The 14,729-nt window shown below is 51.6% G+C and overlaps 4 protein-coding genes across 4 annotated transcripts; 2 read left to right on the top strand and 2 right to left on the bottom strand.

The window, feature by feature from the left end:
- Nucleotides 1-252: 252 nt before the first annotated feature.
- Nucleotides 253-2,673, top strand: BO95DRAFT_517666 (uncharacterized protein; the record flags this gene model as incomplete). The annotated part of the gene is made up of 2 exons (XM_025591914.1): nucleotides 253-1,000; nucleotides 1,066-2,673. Coding segments are annotated over exons 1-2 (2,115 nt in total), but the record flags the coding sequence as incomplete, so codon positions are not given.
- A 1,431-nt stretch (nucleotides 2,674-4,104) lies between these two features.
- BO95DRAFT_505866 (YbhB/YbcL family Raf kinase inhibitor-like protein) lies at nucleotides 4,105-4,812 on the bottom strand (the record flags this gene model as incomplete). Its single annotated transcript, XM_025591180.1, has 2 exons — nucleotides 4,614-4,812; nucleotides 4,105-4,556 (listed from the first exon to the last, which is right to left on the bottom strand). Exons 1-2 carry the CDS (start codon nucleotides 4,762-4,764, stop codon nucleotides 4,105-4,107), a joined length of 603 nt encoding a protein of 200 aa, XP_025438271.1. The 5' UTR covers nucleotides 4,765-4,812.
- Nucleotides 4,813-5,294: 482 nt separating this feature from the next.
- On the bottom strand, nucleotides 5,295-7,217 carry BO95DRAFT_505864 (MFS transporter; the record flags this gene model as incomplete). Its single annotated transcript, XM_025591179.1, has 4 exons — nucleotides 5,295-5,667; nucleotides 5,720-6,051; nucleotides 6,110-6,713; nucleotides 6,791-7,217. The coding sequence occupies 4 exons, from the start codon at nucleotides 7,215-7,217 to the stop codon at nucleotides 5,411-5,413; spliced, it is 1,620 nt and encodes a 539-aa protein (XP_025438270.1). The 3' UTR covers nucleotides 5,295-5,410.
- Nucleotides 7,218-8,874: 1,657 nt separating this feature from the next.
- Nucleotides 8,875-13,451, top strand: BO95DRAFT_446594 (phosphoribosylformylglycinamidine synthase). Its single transcript, XM_025587427.1, has one exon. It carries the CDS (start codon nucleotides 9,087-9,089, stop codon nucleotides 13,170-13,172), a length of 4,086 nt encoding a protein of 1,361 aa, XP_025438269.1. The 5' UTR covers nucleotides 8,875-9,086; the 3' UTR covers nucleotides 13,173-13,451.
- The last annotated feature ends 1,278 nt before the right edge of the window (nucleotides 13,452-14,729 follow it).

Here is a 14,729-nt window from a genome sequence, read left to right as displayed (position 1 = left end):
AATGCAAATGGTATGGACAAATAGTGATTGGGTTGGCGACGGCCATCTGCAATACTGCTCGATGCATCACAAATGGAGAATCACACAATCAACATCCAGTGTCATGAGCATACCACCTCAATCGCAATGAGTGCCTCTTGTCTCGGTCGGATGACGCTGTTCCAATCTAGTAAGGCAGTGGTGTCGACGGATATTTTAGAGCAATACGCAGGGCCACTCCGTCTCTTGTTCGAGAGTAGGACTGCAATTGATGGATGTTCTGAATCGTTTTCTTGTGATGGCGATCAGCATTGTCGTACCCCTGCTGTTCAGCCGCACCAACGCATCAGTGAGGGGGGCGGGGTCCGGTGGTGACAAGCAAACATATAAGCGAACTAGCACCCAGCTTCCAATGATTTACTGCCGCTCTAAAAGTACCGGTGACAATCCTCCTGAAATTCAACATTAAGGCTCTCATCATCTCCAACCGCAAGATTCAACGAGAGTCACTACCATGCCTGATCTCCGCTCTATGGCTAAGCGGTTTTTCAAGAAACCACGGCGACAGAAAGAGAAAACACCGTCTGAAAACAAAACCAGACCGAAAAAGGAGGATACAACCTCGCCAGAGGAGTCGGAATGCAAGCCAGAAAAGCACCCCCGGTCAACCTCTCCACCCAGCGATCTCTGGATCTTAGCCGAGCAAAAGATGAAACAGAACCCTGATTTGGCCGAAGTCCTATCGGAATCGATGGATATACTGGAATCTCAATATCGTCTTGATCTGGAACACGGTGATCCAAGTTACCACGAACAACTCTGCAAACTCCTTAATGCCAAAACAGCTGAAGCCGAGACAAAGAAATGGGAAGTTCACCCGGGAGACTATAGTGTCCCTGTGCGAGACCAGCTCAACAAAGTGTTCAAAAACATCCTCGCCTTTAAGGAGGTTGTCAGTACGGCTGCAAGTGCAAGCCCGCCCGCCTCGATTGCCTGCGCTGGTGTGATGGTGTGCTTTACGGTAAGCCCTGACTTGATGCTCTCGCCGACGCGCTCTGTTGTTCGCAGACTACTAACTTCATTGAGATGATTATTCAAGCAGTAGAACAGCACGCCGTCCTTCTTCGAGGATTAGACCTGATTTCCGAGTCCATGATTCGACTTCGCGCGAGGGAAGATCTGTACCTGACTTCTCAGACGGAACAGGAAACAGATCTTCTAAAAAACCTCAGGGAGTCTTTGACCTCGCTTTGCTGCAAGATTCTCGAGTTCCAGGCCCGCGCGCTCTGCTATTTACATAGACGCTCAGCTGCGCAGTTCCTAAGAGACTTCTTGGACTCGGACGGATGGGCTAGCCTGTGCCAAGATATTGAGAAACATGAAAACTCCATAGAAACTACGACTTCCCTCATTGAAGCTAGAGGCACAAGGCAGAAGCACAAGGATCTTCTGGAACGAATCGAAGAAATCCGAAATGTCGCACACCAACGCGATCTATGGGCGACAACATCGGCTCGAGATAAGAGGATCAGAAAGTTTCTCAAGTTACTCTACACTTGCCCCTATAAAGATCGCAAGAACAGAAATGACAGGCGTGTGCCTGGAACTTGTGAATGGTTCACCACACATGGTACCTTTCAGAGGTGGCAACAGAGTTCTCCCAATGACCTCGCTGGTCTCTTATGGGTCTCAGCCGATCCAGGTTGCGGCAAGTCAGTCTTAACTAGATACCTAGTTGATGACCTTCTTCTCAACGACAATAAACGAACCGTTTGTTACTTCTTCTTCAAAGACGACTTTCCAGATCAGAGAAGTGCAGCAGGTGCACTGGCAGCCATCTTACGTCAACTGTTCATTGCACAGCCCCAGCTTTTACAAGATAGAGACCTAGATAAGCTGGAGACTGATGGGGAAAAGCTTGCTCAATCATGGGCCGAGTTATGGAACATGCTTATATCTGCCGCTTCTCGCACAACGGCTGGAGAAATTGTTTGCATTCTGGATGCATTAGACGAGTGTCAGGACCATGCCCAACTTATCAAAGAAGTTAGTGCATACTACTCGGGACAATACCGACTAAGCAAGCTCAAATTCTTGATGACAAGCAGACCATACGACCACATACGTCGTGGATTCTCGGACCTTGAGGCAAAGCTACCTACGATTCACTTGAGCGGTGATGGCGAGAAAGAAGTCGAGCAAATAGCTCGTGAGATCAACCTTGTCATCAGAAAAAGGGTTGCTGATATCAGTCAACGAAGATCACTCGAGGCAGGCGAACGCACCATGCTCGAACACCAACTGACTGCCGTTGAGAATAGAACCTACTTGTGGGTTAGTCTTACCGTAGATGTTATCGAGAACATACCAGGTTTCACGAAAGGCAATGTCCGCCGAGTGGTACAGAATCTTCCAAAAACCGTTGAAAGCGCCTATGAAAGGATTCTAGACAGGTGTGTTGATAAACCCAAGGCTAAAGCTCTTCTTCATATTATTACGGCTGCGGTAGAGCCGCTCTCACTAGAAGAGCTATCTCTTGCCTTGGCATTGCACCTTAATGCGGACTGCCAAACATTCACGGCTATAATTGATGATGTCGAACCGAAAGAGCGCTTCAGAAAAACCCTCAGGGACTTGTGTGGACTCTTCGTCGTTATCATAAATGAGAAAGTTTACTTCCTGCACCAAACAGCGAAGGAATTCTTAGTTTTGAGTAATAAATCCGCTATTGAGGAGAATATGTTCAAGGTCACCGGATGGAAGCATGCACTCGTACCAGAGGAGTCTCATCGGATTCTTGCAACTATATGCATTGCATTGATCTCGTGGATGACTGGTGAGTGGACAGGCATTCACCAAGGGGACTTTGATGAATATGCATCAACATCCTGGGTTACACACTACCATAAAGCGCGGGTGCGAGATGAGGATCCGCTAATCAAACGTGCACACTCAATCTGTGACCCAAACTCTGTTGTCTACAAAACATGGTCTAATCTTGCATATGCTGTGTATCGAATTCCTAAGGGTGCTTCAAGACTTCTAATTTTATCATCTTTAGGGTTGACTGGTGTAGTCAAGCTCCTGCTTGCAACAGAGAAAATGGATATCAACTCCTTTGATTCTGAATATGGCCGGACGGCACTTTCCATCGCAGCCCGATATGGCCACGAGGCAGTGGTCGAGCTTCTGCTTGCAACAGAGCAGGTGGATATCAATTGTCCGGATCGATTAGGCAGAACACCACTTTCTCTGGCAGTCTATCGGGACCACGAGGCAGTGGTTAAGCTTCTGCTTGCAAAGAGAAGGTGGATATCAAATTTCTGGATCGATTAGGCAGGACACTACTTTTTCTAGCAGTTGAAAAGGGCCACAAGGCTGTAGTCAAGCTTCTGCTTGCAACAGAGAAGTTTGATCTTAATCATAAGGATGGATTTGGCTGGACACCGCTGCGCTGGGCGGTAAGGGAGGGCAGGGAGGCAGTGGTCAAGCTTCTGCTTGCAACAGAGAAGATTGACATTAATATCCAGGACGATTATGGCCAGACACCACTGCACTTGGCGGCAGCGGAAGGCTGTGAAACAATAGTCAAGCTTCTGCTGTCAGCAGAGAATATGGATATGGACGTGAAAACCCGCGAAGGCCTCACGCCACTCGACATGGCGTTGATGAATGGTCATGAGGCGCTGGTGAAGCTTTTACAGAAACGATAATTCGCACACACATATAGAGGCGGTATCCTTCTTTGTTGAGCCCTAGCATCTAGTCGGAACCCAAATCACATGATGTTTACAGTCTGTGGTTTTGCATACCTGGCAGCAAGAAGACGAATATGAAGACAAGAATTCACAAGGCAGGGTTGCAAATCAGACACCTCATGGAGAATGTGGGTGGCGATCGATTCAGCTACGAAGGACTGACCATCAGAGGGACTAGCTAAGAACCGGCAGTGAACAGACCAAGCAGTAGGCCCGCCTCCCAGAGCTCTTGTAACCGATAGAATGAGGAACTGCTGAGAACTCTGGCTCTTGCAAACTGGCACCGCCACCCAAGCTTTCCCACCTGCCAGTCTTGCCGATCAACCACCACCTCAACCGAACCCGCTACAATCATACCTCATTCTCCTCAATCAGTCGCCGAACTGACAAAATATGTCGCTGCCACCGGCCAACCCACCGCCTCCACAACAGGAGCCAAGCTGAAATTGAACCGTGCATCCGTGGTCTGATCATAGTACAGTCCCTCGGCAGCCGCAGCAGGCGGAACATAACCCTTTGGCTGGTTGAAGAGGTAGATTGTGTATGCATGCTGAGTGCTGTCCCTGGGTCGCGGGGCGGTATACGGTGCTAGGGCATCGCTTGCGTTGACGAATGTTCGACCTTCCAGGGTGTAGTTCCCACCCCACCAGTGCAGACGAGTGGTGGTATTGGCTGCCAGCCCAGGGACAAGAGTGGGGTACTTGTCTGCTGTGGTGACGTCGGAGTCCGGGATGTTGAGGTCAAGCATTAAGATCGTGTAGGTTCCTGGGTAGGCATGCTTGATGTTGCTGGGGTAGATGGATGGTGCGGATGTCACATCTATCGAGTGATTGTGTTAGTATGTTTAAGTATTCTGGGGCATATTGGGTACCATACCGTCGGGATTGATCCAGAGACCAGGGATGACGGTTTCGTTTCCGAACGAGGCGCCTAGATTGATTTGCGTTGCTGGCCAGCTTTCTACCGGAGTCTGTGCCAATGATGTTGCTGCGAGGAGCGCCGACGAGAGAATTGTGGTGGTGCGCATGGTGTTTGTTGGGGTAGACGAGGGGATTCGAAGTGGCTGTCTGGGGTGAGGGCGAGAAGATGACTGAATATAGGGGCGAATATATAATGTTACTGTGCAATCAAAGCAAAGGCAAGGATAGATATCGTGGAGGTATACGCAGCCATAGGGCGAGCTATGGACATTCGAGACCAAGTGGAGAGGCCTCGTCATCACTAGGGTCATCCTCAAACGCCGAGGAAAACTGGGGATGTCGGAGGTCGGATGTCGGAGGAAACATCTAAATGCGGGAAAATCATGCTGTCAAATCTCGGGCATAGAACATTAATCTCGGTCAAATGGAGTCGAGATGATGGTTTGTGTCCTCATGAGTGACCAGAAATGCCTTGTACCCTGGCCGTTTCTGCAGACGGAGATCCTGTTCCAAACATGTAGCTATTTCTAAGCTTATTTTCAGATGAGAAGAATCTTTCACCAAAATTATATAATGCATTAACTAATATCTATTAACAATTTTTTTTCTAGTGTGCTTGGTATCAACATAAATCATAACTCGCAACGCGTCATCAAACATCTAATTAGTGTACAGTCCATCGTGCAGCATGCCAAGCATGCAAACCTATTAGTACAGTATGCTATCAAGCAAGCGATCGATAAGAATCGCCCTCTAATGTTTCTCTCCCTGTTCTTCGTCGTCGCTGAAAGCGAACTTGGAGAAACGACGAATGGACGCCCCCTTGAAATAGAAGACATACGGAATCGCACAGCAGGCGAGGGCGATGAAGGCAAGCAGGGAGCTGGCCCACTGATAGCCGAGTCGGGCGTACATCTGCTCAGTGAATAGAACAGTGGATGCACCCCAGATGGAGCGAAGGAATGTCTTGGCGGCAAGGGCGGAGGCGGCCTGGTGCTGATAGGTATCCACTATAATTGAATGAGCAATCGATCTTGGCTGGATGTGCTTGGGGTGACTTACCGAGATAGTTATTGGCCGAGTTATACAAGAAGATGAAACCAAACCCGACTGGCCAGCCTCCGATTGCAGGACCGATCCAATGAAGTCTGGGATAGGAGGTCCAGGCGAAGATGAAGAGTCCGATCGGAATAAGCCAGCAGGAAAACATCATCGGGATCAGACGGGCTTCAGCCGGGGGTTTTCCATTATACTTCTTGTACAGTGACAAGTAGTGCTTGTTCACGAATGGTGCACATGCAGCGCTCATGAGAACACCAATAGCGAGAGGGATGAACATCAACCCCGTCGATCCGGCACTCCAGCCTTTACCACCTTGATAAACAACCGGGTAGCTGCGGGGAAGAGAGTTAGAAGATTCGCCCTGTACCAATCTAAGGGACAAATACTCACGCAATGAAGAACATGTAGAGCAGGCCGTACAGGACTGACATGTAGAGAGCGATGAACAAAACAATAGGCTCCAGACACAGAAGTTGAAAGGGACGGAAGAGAGTCATCCGCAATCTCTCCGCCAGCGGTCTAGCATCAAGCTCCATCTCAGTGACATATTTTGGGTCGTCCTTTTCCTTTCTGAGCTTCTTCGCCCTTCGCTTCAACAGTGTAGGCGCATAAGTTTCAGGGACCGTGAACGTGATCAGCACCCAAGCCACAAATGCAAGGATTAGCTGCAACCAGTAGAGCCATTTCCAGTTTGTTGCATCAGCAAGGTAGCCACCAGCGAGGGGACCGATGGCCGGACCAAGGAATGGGCTAGCTGAGAAGGCTGCCATCGGGACACCTCGTTCTTCGTTTTTCCACAGATCGGCCAGTGTGCCGCCTACCAGTGTCATCGGCGCGCTGAATGCAATTCCATCAATTGCTCTGCAGACGATAAGGGTCGCAATGTTGGGAGCAACAGCACATGGAATGACGAAGATGACGGCCAAGAGCAAGGTGGATGCATAGACGAGTCTGCGGCCTACAATCTCCGATAGAGGGGCGAACACCATTGGACCTACAGACAACCAGTCAGTCACTCCGAGCTGAGTGCTATTGGTAGATATAGACATTTCCAGTCAGGATGATACTTACCGACTCCAAATCCAATAACGAAGACAGTCACCACGACCAAACTAACCTCTCTGGACACACCAAATGTTTCCGAGGGTCCTTCTATATCGGCGGTGATAACACTGCTCGAGAAAGCGACCACGAAGCAAGTGAATGAAACAACCATGGTACAGTACCACTTGTATGCTTTGGACCAGTTCTTGGGGTTCTCCGGATCATCGATGCTGAAGGTGACCAGCCTCCAATCTTCATCCTTTCCTGTCAGGGCAGACCGCACTGGTTTGATTATCTCCCCGGTTGTTGTTTCCGTAGTATATTCTTCCATGTTGGCTCCATCGTTCACCTCTCGGTATGGTAGGTCCAAGGGGTCCGAATTCGGGGCTGATGCCATTGAGTGGGTTCGGCGGGGATAGTCATTATGGGTCTTGACTCGTTCTAGAGGCTCCATGTTTTGAGTGTGAATAGACACTATTCAGAGACGGATACCACAGTATATGAGGTTGATGCGATAAAGAACATGGTGTCGATGAGCAGACTACATGCCTGCATTTATAGAAATGAGCCATGGACACAACGCTATAGATATTAACACATGAGCAATGAAAAGTTCTGATGATTCGGTCGAGATGCCGCGAGAACCTACAAACAACAGATTAGATGGCAAAGTCTAAAAGATCAAGATGCCCGAAAAAGGCAACCCGCCAGCCCGGACCCACAGCCGCAGGGGCCATATTTCCCGACTCGGTAGTCAGAGCTAGCCGCTTACGGCAATATGGCTCGAGACCCCGATCAGATTATCTTCCTGATCCGACTTGAGATGATAATTCAATTGAAGGGGGTTCTAGACTTCTGCAAAAGATGCTATATACAAGTCATGCCATGGTAAAGGATCTGTTGGTTATCTCTGATAGAATTACGTCTGCGCACAGGTAGCTAAGTGAGGTATGATGTATTATGCACGTGCGCGCGCGCACACACACACAATACAATACATACCTCGAATCGCGACCTTAAACCTGAACAAACAAAGGGACGTTGCTGTTCTCGGTTCCAAGCGTGAAGTTGGAGTTCACCGAGAAGTAGGCCTTTCGTCTGAGGTCCAGAAGACGAGATCTGGAAAACTACCAGAGATGCAGGGCAGAATTGGCTACGAGGACACGTGACGGAATGGCCGAGTCAGCCACGCATACCTTCTCCAGGTGATAATGTGACTCCGAATGGCCTGATCCTGGACCTTGAACAATCCCGTGGATGTAGGCGGTCGAGATGAGTGTAGAAACCAATATCTGGCCTCGAAATGGCTGAGCTCATACCGTGCCAAGGTGTTAAGGATTGGATGTGGCTGCCAAAGCGCCGGTCGAAACTCGCAGTTGACGGCAGGGCGGCACGCGGAGCATGTTGCCCGAAACGGCAAGGAACTCAGAGCCCAGGCTCGGAATGGGGATGTAATGAAAATTGAAAAACCTCCCCGGGACCCAATAAATCCCCAGAATGTCCCATTCCATTATGCTACAATTTCAAGCTGCAGTGGGGACTGGCAGTGAAAGATCACATATTGAATGGTGTATAGGTGGTCCTAGCTCTTTGCCCCAGATTGTGGCAGCAACTCTCGAAAACAGCATCATCGAACACAATGACAGAAAATAAGGCTCACTATGCCAGCCAGAGACCAAACTATTATAGCCCCGAGAAGATCCTTTGCAGAAGCGATGATGACTGTTTGACATATACCCTGAGTACAGGGTTTCGGCTTTAGGTCAAGCGATAGGCATCTTAGAGCTCCAGCAGCTCTTGTGAGTGTGTGACTACATAAGAAAACCAAAAACCAGCAGTATCTACGTACTGCACTCCGTACATACCGAGTATGCAACTTTTTATTGCGGTTAATACGAGGGAGCTAAAGAGGGCGGGTGCTGCGCTGCACACCAACAGGGCCAGAGACTCTGCTGAGCTGCCTCAGGCAGCGACACTTTGCCGCCGTTTTCCGGGGAAAAGTGCGCCGCACGTGACTGATAAGAAGCGACGATAAGCCGGAAGGAGACTAGCGCGGGGTGGTTTTTCCCACCCTCCGTCAACGGAGCAGAAAGATTAATTTTTGATTGATTCTAAGAGACAAGCAGCTCAAACGCTTCCTCCAGTCTGTTGAACTCACTCATTAGAGGTGTGTCTGTGACACCTCTTTCGTAGAGGACTTCTTTAGTTCTCTTCTAATCCCAGTCTACTCGACTATATCCTTTCCTCTCCTTTCCGCCACCCCGCCCCCCTCTATCCTTCCTCCCGCCTCCCGACCGAGTGACTCACTCTGCACCACCTCAAAATGGCCTCCAACTCGACCTACTTGGCCATTCCCGGCTCTGTCGCCTTCTCCCACTCTCGTGGACGCGCAGTTGCTGCCAGCATTGGAGCCAGCGATGTCCGTGCGCAATGGATTCACTATGTCCACCTTTCCCAGCCTTTGGACGAGTCCCAGCGCGCGGTATTGGAGCAGCTCCTCCGCTATGGTGATATCACCGATATTCCCCCCACCTTCACCGCTGAAGATGGTTCCTTCGACGTTTTCCACGTCTTTCCTCGCACGGGTACAATCTCTCCTTGGAGCTCTCAGGCCACTGGTATCTCTCATGTCTGCGGTTTGCGCCAGTACGTGAAGCGCATTGAGCGGGGTATGAAGGTGTCCTGCCTGCACAGCGGAAGCAGCGAGTACAAGGATGGTTTCCAGGATGTCCTCCATGACCGCATGACCCAGATTATGAGCGAGAACGAACCGGATCTTCACCTGATGTTCTCCGAACACAGCCCCCAACCCCTCGAGACAATCCCTCTTCACGGCAGCGATAAATCCCCCAAGGAGGTCCTCCAGGAGGCGAACAAGCGACTCGGACTGGCGTTGGAAGAGTCGGAAATTGATTACCTGGCCGAAGCCTACGGACCTAACGGTCCTCTCGCTCGTGATCCTACTGACGTTGAGCTGTTCATGTTCGCGCAGGTCAACTCCGAGCACTGCCGTCACAAGCAGTTCAACGCCTCCTGGGTCATTGATGGAAAGCAGATGCCCAACAGTCTCTTCTCCATGATCCGCAACACCCACAAGAAGAACCCCGAATACACCGTGAGTGCTTACAGCGATAACGCCGCCGTGCTCGAGGGAGATCACTCCGCTTTCTGGGCCCCTAACACGACTACCGGAGAATGGGGCCACACCAAGGAACAGGTGCACTTCCTGGCTAAGGTCGAGACCCACAACCACCCTACTGCCGTATCCCCTTACCCGGGTGCAGCGACCGGATCCGGTGGAGAAATCCGTGACGAGGGCGCCGTGGGTCGGGGTTCCAAGCCTAAGGCTGGTCTTGCCGGCTACTGTGTCTCTGATCTCAACATTCCTGGCTTGAAGCAGCCCTGGGAGTTGGATGTTGGCAAGCCCAACCACATTGCTAGCCCTCTGGACATTATGCTTGAGGCTCCTATTGGAAGTGCAGCTTTCAACAACGAATTTGGACGTCCCTGCATTTCAGGATACTTCCGTACCCTTCTGACCGAAATTGATGTTGGCAATGGTCAAACTGAGGTTCGTGGTTACCACAAACCCATCATGATTGCTGGTGGTGTCGGAACTGTCAGACCCCAGCACGCCATCAAAAAGCCCGAAGCTGTCAAGCCTGGCGCCTACCTTGTTGTCTTGGGTGGACCTGCTATGCTCATTGGTCTGGGTGGAGGCGCTGCCTCCAGTATCACTTCGGGTGAAGGTTCGGCGGATCTCGATTTCGCCAGTGTCCAGCGTGGCAATGCTGAAGTCCAGCGGAGAGCCCAGGAGGTTATCAACGCCTGTACTTCCATGGGCGATGCCAACCCTATCAAATTCATCCACGACGTCGGAGCTGGTGGTCTTTCCAATGCCCTTCCTGAGCTCATTCACGACTCTGGTCTGGGTGCTACTTTTGAGCTTCGTGAGATTGACAGTGCCGACAAGAGTATGAGCCCCATGCAGATCTGGTGCTGCGAAGCTCAGGAGAGATACGTCATGGCTGTTGGTGAGGAGAGCATGAACAAGTTCACCGCCATCGCCAACCGTGAACGTTGCGGTTTCTCTGTTGTCGGCCGTGGCGGAGGTACCTCCGAGGAGGAGAAGAGGCTCATTCTCTTGGACCGCGAGTCCACCGAGTACCCCAAGCCGATTGACCTGCCGTTGTCTGTTCTTTTCGGCAAGCCTCCTAAGATGACCCGGGTGGTCGACTCCCGCAAGTTGACGCTTCCCGCCGTCGATGCTAGTCTCTCCACATACCTCCCGTCCCTCGCATCCAACCCGCTTGAGATCCTTGGAGAGGCCGCTAAGAGAGTTCTGTCCCTCCCGGCCGTCGGATCCAAGTCTTTCCTCATTACCATCGGTGACCGGACTGTCGGTGGTCTCACTGCTCGTGACCAGATGGTTGGCAAGTGGCAGACTCCTGTGGCCGACGTTGCTGTCACTGCGACCGCACTCGTCCAGGGCGTGAAGTCTGGTGAGGCCATGGCCATGGGTGAGAAGCCTACACTTGCTCTTATCTCGCCCGCTGCTTCGGCCCGTATGGCGGTGGCTGAGTCTCTCATGAACATTGTTGCTGCTGATCTTGTTGACCGGTTGAGCCGCGTCAAGCTTTCTGCTAACTGGATGTCCGCCAGCAGCCATCCTGGTGAGGGTGCTGCCATCTACGAGGCCGTGGAGGCTATTGGTATGGAGCTTTGCCCCAAGCTTGGCATCAGCATTCCCGTCGGAAAAGACTCCATGTCTATGAAGATGAAGTGGAAGGATGAGTCTTCACAGGAGGCAAAGGAAGTTACCGCCCCCATGTCTCTTGTCATCTCTGCTTTTGCGCCTGTTGCCAACTACCGCAAGACCTGGACCCCCGCCCTGCGTCGTCTCGAGGACGTCGGCGAGACCGTTCTGATGTTCGTCGACCTGTCTTTCGGTCGCAAGGCTCTGGGTGGTTCCGCTCTTGCTCAGGTCTTCAACCAAGTTGGCGACGAATGCCCCGACATCCGTGACATCGAGATCTTCAGAGATTTCTTCGATGCCGCTCAGCAGTTGCAGGAGGCAGGCATCGTCCTGGCCTACCACGACCGGTCCGATGGTGGCCTTTTCACTACCTTGGCTGAGATGATGTTCGCCGGTCGCTGCGGTGTTGAGATCATGATTGACAACATCTGCGCTAGCTCCAACACCAAGGATGTTGTGGAGACCCTGTTCAATGAGGAACTGGGTGCTGTCTTCCAAGTCCGCAAAGAGCATGAGATCCAGTTCCGCTCTTGCTTCGCCACCTGCGGGCCTCCTGCTGGCTTGATTCACAAGATCGGTCGTGTTTCTGAGAAGTCCAAGCAGAACCTCACCATCTACCACAAGCACACCTTGGTTCACCGCAACAGCCGTGCCAACCTCCAGCAGACCTGGGCTGCCACGTCCTACCACATGCAGAAGATGCGTGACAACGCTGCCTGCGCTGATCAAGAGTATGCTAGCATTCTTGATGATGCCGATCCTGGTTTGTCTTGGAACGCGACTTTCGACCCTAAGGACAAGGCCATGCCTCTCTTGACCAGCCTAACCCAGATGTCGCCCTTCAGCAACAAGCCCCGTGTTGCCATTCTGCGTGAGCAAGGTGTCAACAGTCAGGCTGAGATGGCTTTCGCCTTCAACATGGCCGGTTTCTCTGCCGTTGACGTCCACATGACGGATGTCATCTCCGGCCGTGTCTCCCTGTCGAGCTTCGTCGGTCTCGCCGCCTGTGGTGGTTTCTCCTACGGTGACGTTCTCGGTGCCGGTCAAGGTTGGGCCAAGTCCGTCCTGCTGCACGACAACACTCGCAACGAGTTCCAGTCCTTTTTCCAGCGCCCCGACACTTTTGCCCTGGGTGTCTGCAACGGTTGCCAGTTCCTCTCCCGTCTCAAGGAGTTGATCCCCGGCGCCGAGAACTGGCCCAGCTTTGAGCGCAACGCCAGCGAACAGTATGAGGGACGTGTCGCTTTGGTCCGCATCTCCGATCCCGACCCGTCTCGTCCCAGCGTCTTCCTCCACGGCATGGATGGCTCTTCCTTCCCTATCGCTGTCGCTCATGGAGAAGGTCGCGCTTCGTTTGCCCCTGCTTCCGGCACTACCGCTCAGTCTTTCGTTGCCGAGGGTCTGGCCCCCGTCCGCTACGTGGACAACGCTACCCTCAAGCCCACCATGAAGTACCCCGCCAACCCCAACGGCAGTCCCGAGGGTATTGCCGGTGTCCGCAACGCGGACGGTCGTGTGCTGGCCATCATGCCTCACCCCGAGCGTACCGTCCTGGGCGGCATCGCCAGCTACCTTCCCCCCAACGCCGAAGAGTGGGGCGACATTGGGCCGTGGGGTCGTGTCTTCCTCAGCGCCAGAAGATGGGTTGGTTAGACGCTTTGTCTCGGTCCTTTTACTGCGCCTAGTTGCAATGAGATGTATATCTTTTGGAGACGAGAGAAAATCAAATACAAGGTCACGGCGCATGTCTTGAGTTATTTAATGATATATATACAACAGCAACCCCTTTTCTTCGTTTCCCACTTTGCTGGAAATGATGCTTTATGATGACATGTGCAAGAAAATATGAGTGTTCAAATAGTTTCACCTGGTTGGTTGTTCTAGGTTTAGTGCACGGCACGAACACAGAATGTGAATAACTTTCAATCAAATCCTTCATCTTTATTCTCTAGCCGGTATAAAGTAGTATATAATCGTCCATTTCACCTCTATTCTCTACATCCGGTACAGAGCAGATAGGGGACGTGTCGACGGCCCCAGGGAATCCGACCCAACCTCTAAGCGAGGGTCGGTCTCAGCAACCGAGCGCCACAATCCCGAAAAAAGGAGAACTATAGGACTCCTCCAGACTGATGCACCGTCCCGGCTGCTTCCACTCGATTCTGCAGGTACAGAACGTGCCCAGCGCAGAGGAACTAGCCCGGACAAGCTTGAACCGGAGTCGGAGAACACAGTAACCAGCCCCAAACATGGCACGATCCTGCCTGCCACGGCCAAAGCTTATCCATATATGCACTGCATTATATGAGGGTAGTGTATGCTGATCAGCGGCTTAACCCGCACCAGCAGAGGATCCTTCGCGTCACCGGTCGCGCTGGTTCGTTGTCTCGGTCTGCAGGATTCCATGTCAACCCATTTTCCTAACCGGGTTCGGAGATTCAATGCTGCTTAGGATCCTGAGCTGTACTGGACAAGTGGCTGAGAATGTGGGATGTGGTGTGTGCTATTCCATCTTATTGCATGTCAAGATGAGCTGGGATTTGTTGTGAACATTGTCAAAGATTCTATCATCAATTGCATCAATTGCATTATCTTGTCTATGGATAAAGTTCCCCCGTGGGGAGAATATTGATTGCAATCGGGAGATATTGCTTCTTTCGCCGGGCGTGCCTTGCAGCCCACAGTTTCGCAATACAGCTACCCAGGGGGGGGGGGTGAATTCGAAGCCAACATCCCAGACCCGTCAGCAGATGTCTGAATTGGCCGGATTCAGAATCTTCGGCTCGCCACGATCCTTTAGGGTCCGATCTTGCAGACTATGTATTCTAGAAGGGGGGTCCAAGAATACTAGTATTGCTGGGCGGGGGGCCGAATTGCCCAATACGGAAATTGGCGGTTTCGGACCCCATGCGCCCTATACGGGCTCTTGTTTCGGCATCCATGATGGCATGATGATTCTTCCGGGTATTTTGGATTGAATACTGGGGTTGGGCTGTTTCTGAAGACTATGGACAGGATAAATGACTCCAGTATTGGACTTGCGACTGGTCATTGGAGTGAAGATGTGGGTGAAGTCATCGGCGGAAACTGAAATAAGCGAGACATCTACGGCCCCATTACCGCCGCGGGCTACCATGCAATGGGGGATCGGCGATGGATCGCGTGGTTGAAGGAATCGAGGCTGTTGCAGATTAGCTGACTGTCGTATAC

This window comes from Aspergillus brunneoviolaceus (assembly GCF_003184695.1).
Source record: "Aspergillus brunneoviolaceus CBS 621.78 unplaced genomic scaffold BO95scaffold_74, whole genome shotgun sequence".
Lineage (NCBI taxonomy): Eukaryota > Fungi > Ascomycota > Eurotiomycetes > Eurotiales > Aspergillaceae > Aspergillus > Aspergillus brunneoviolaceus.
This window is presented reverse-complemented; position numbering and strand designations above follow the sequence as displayed.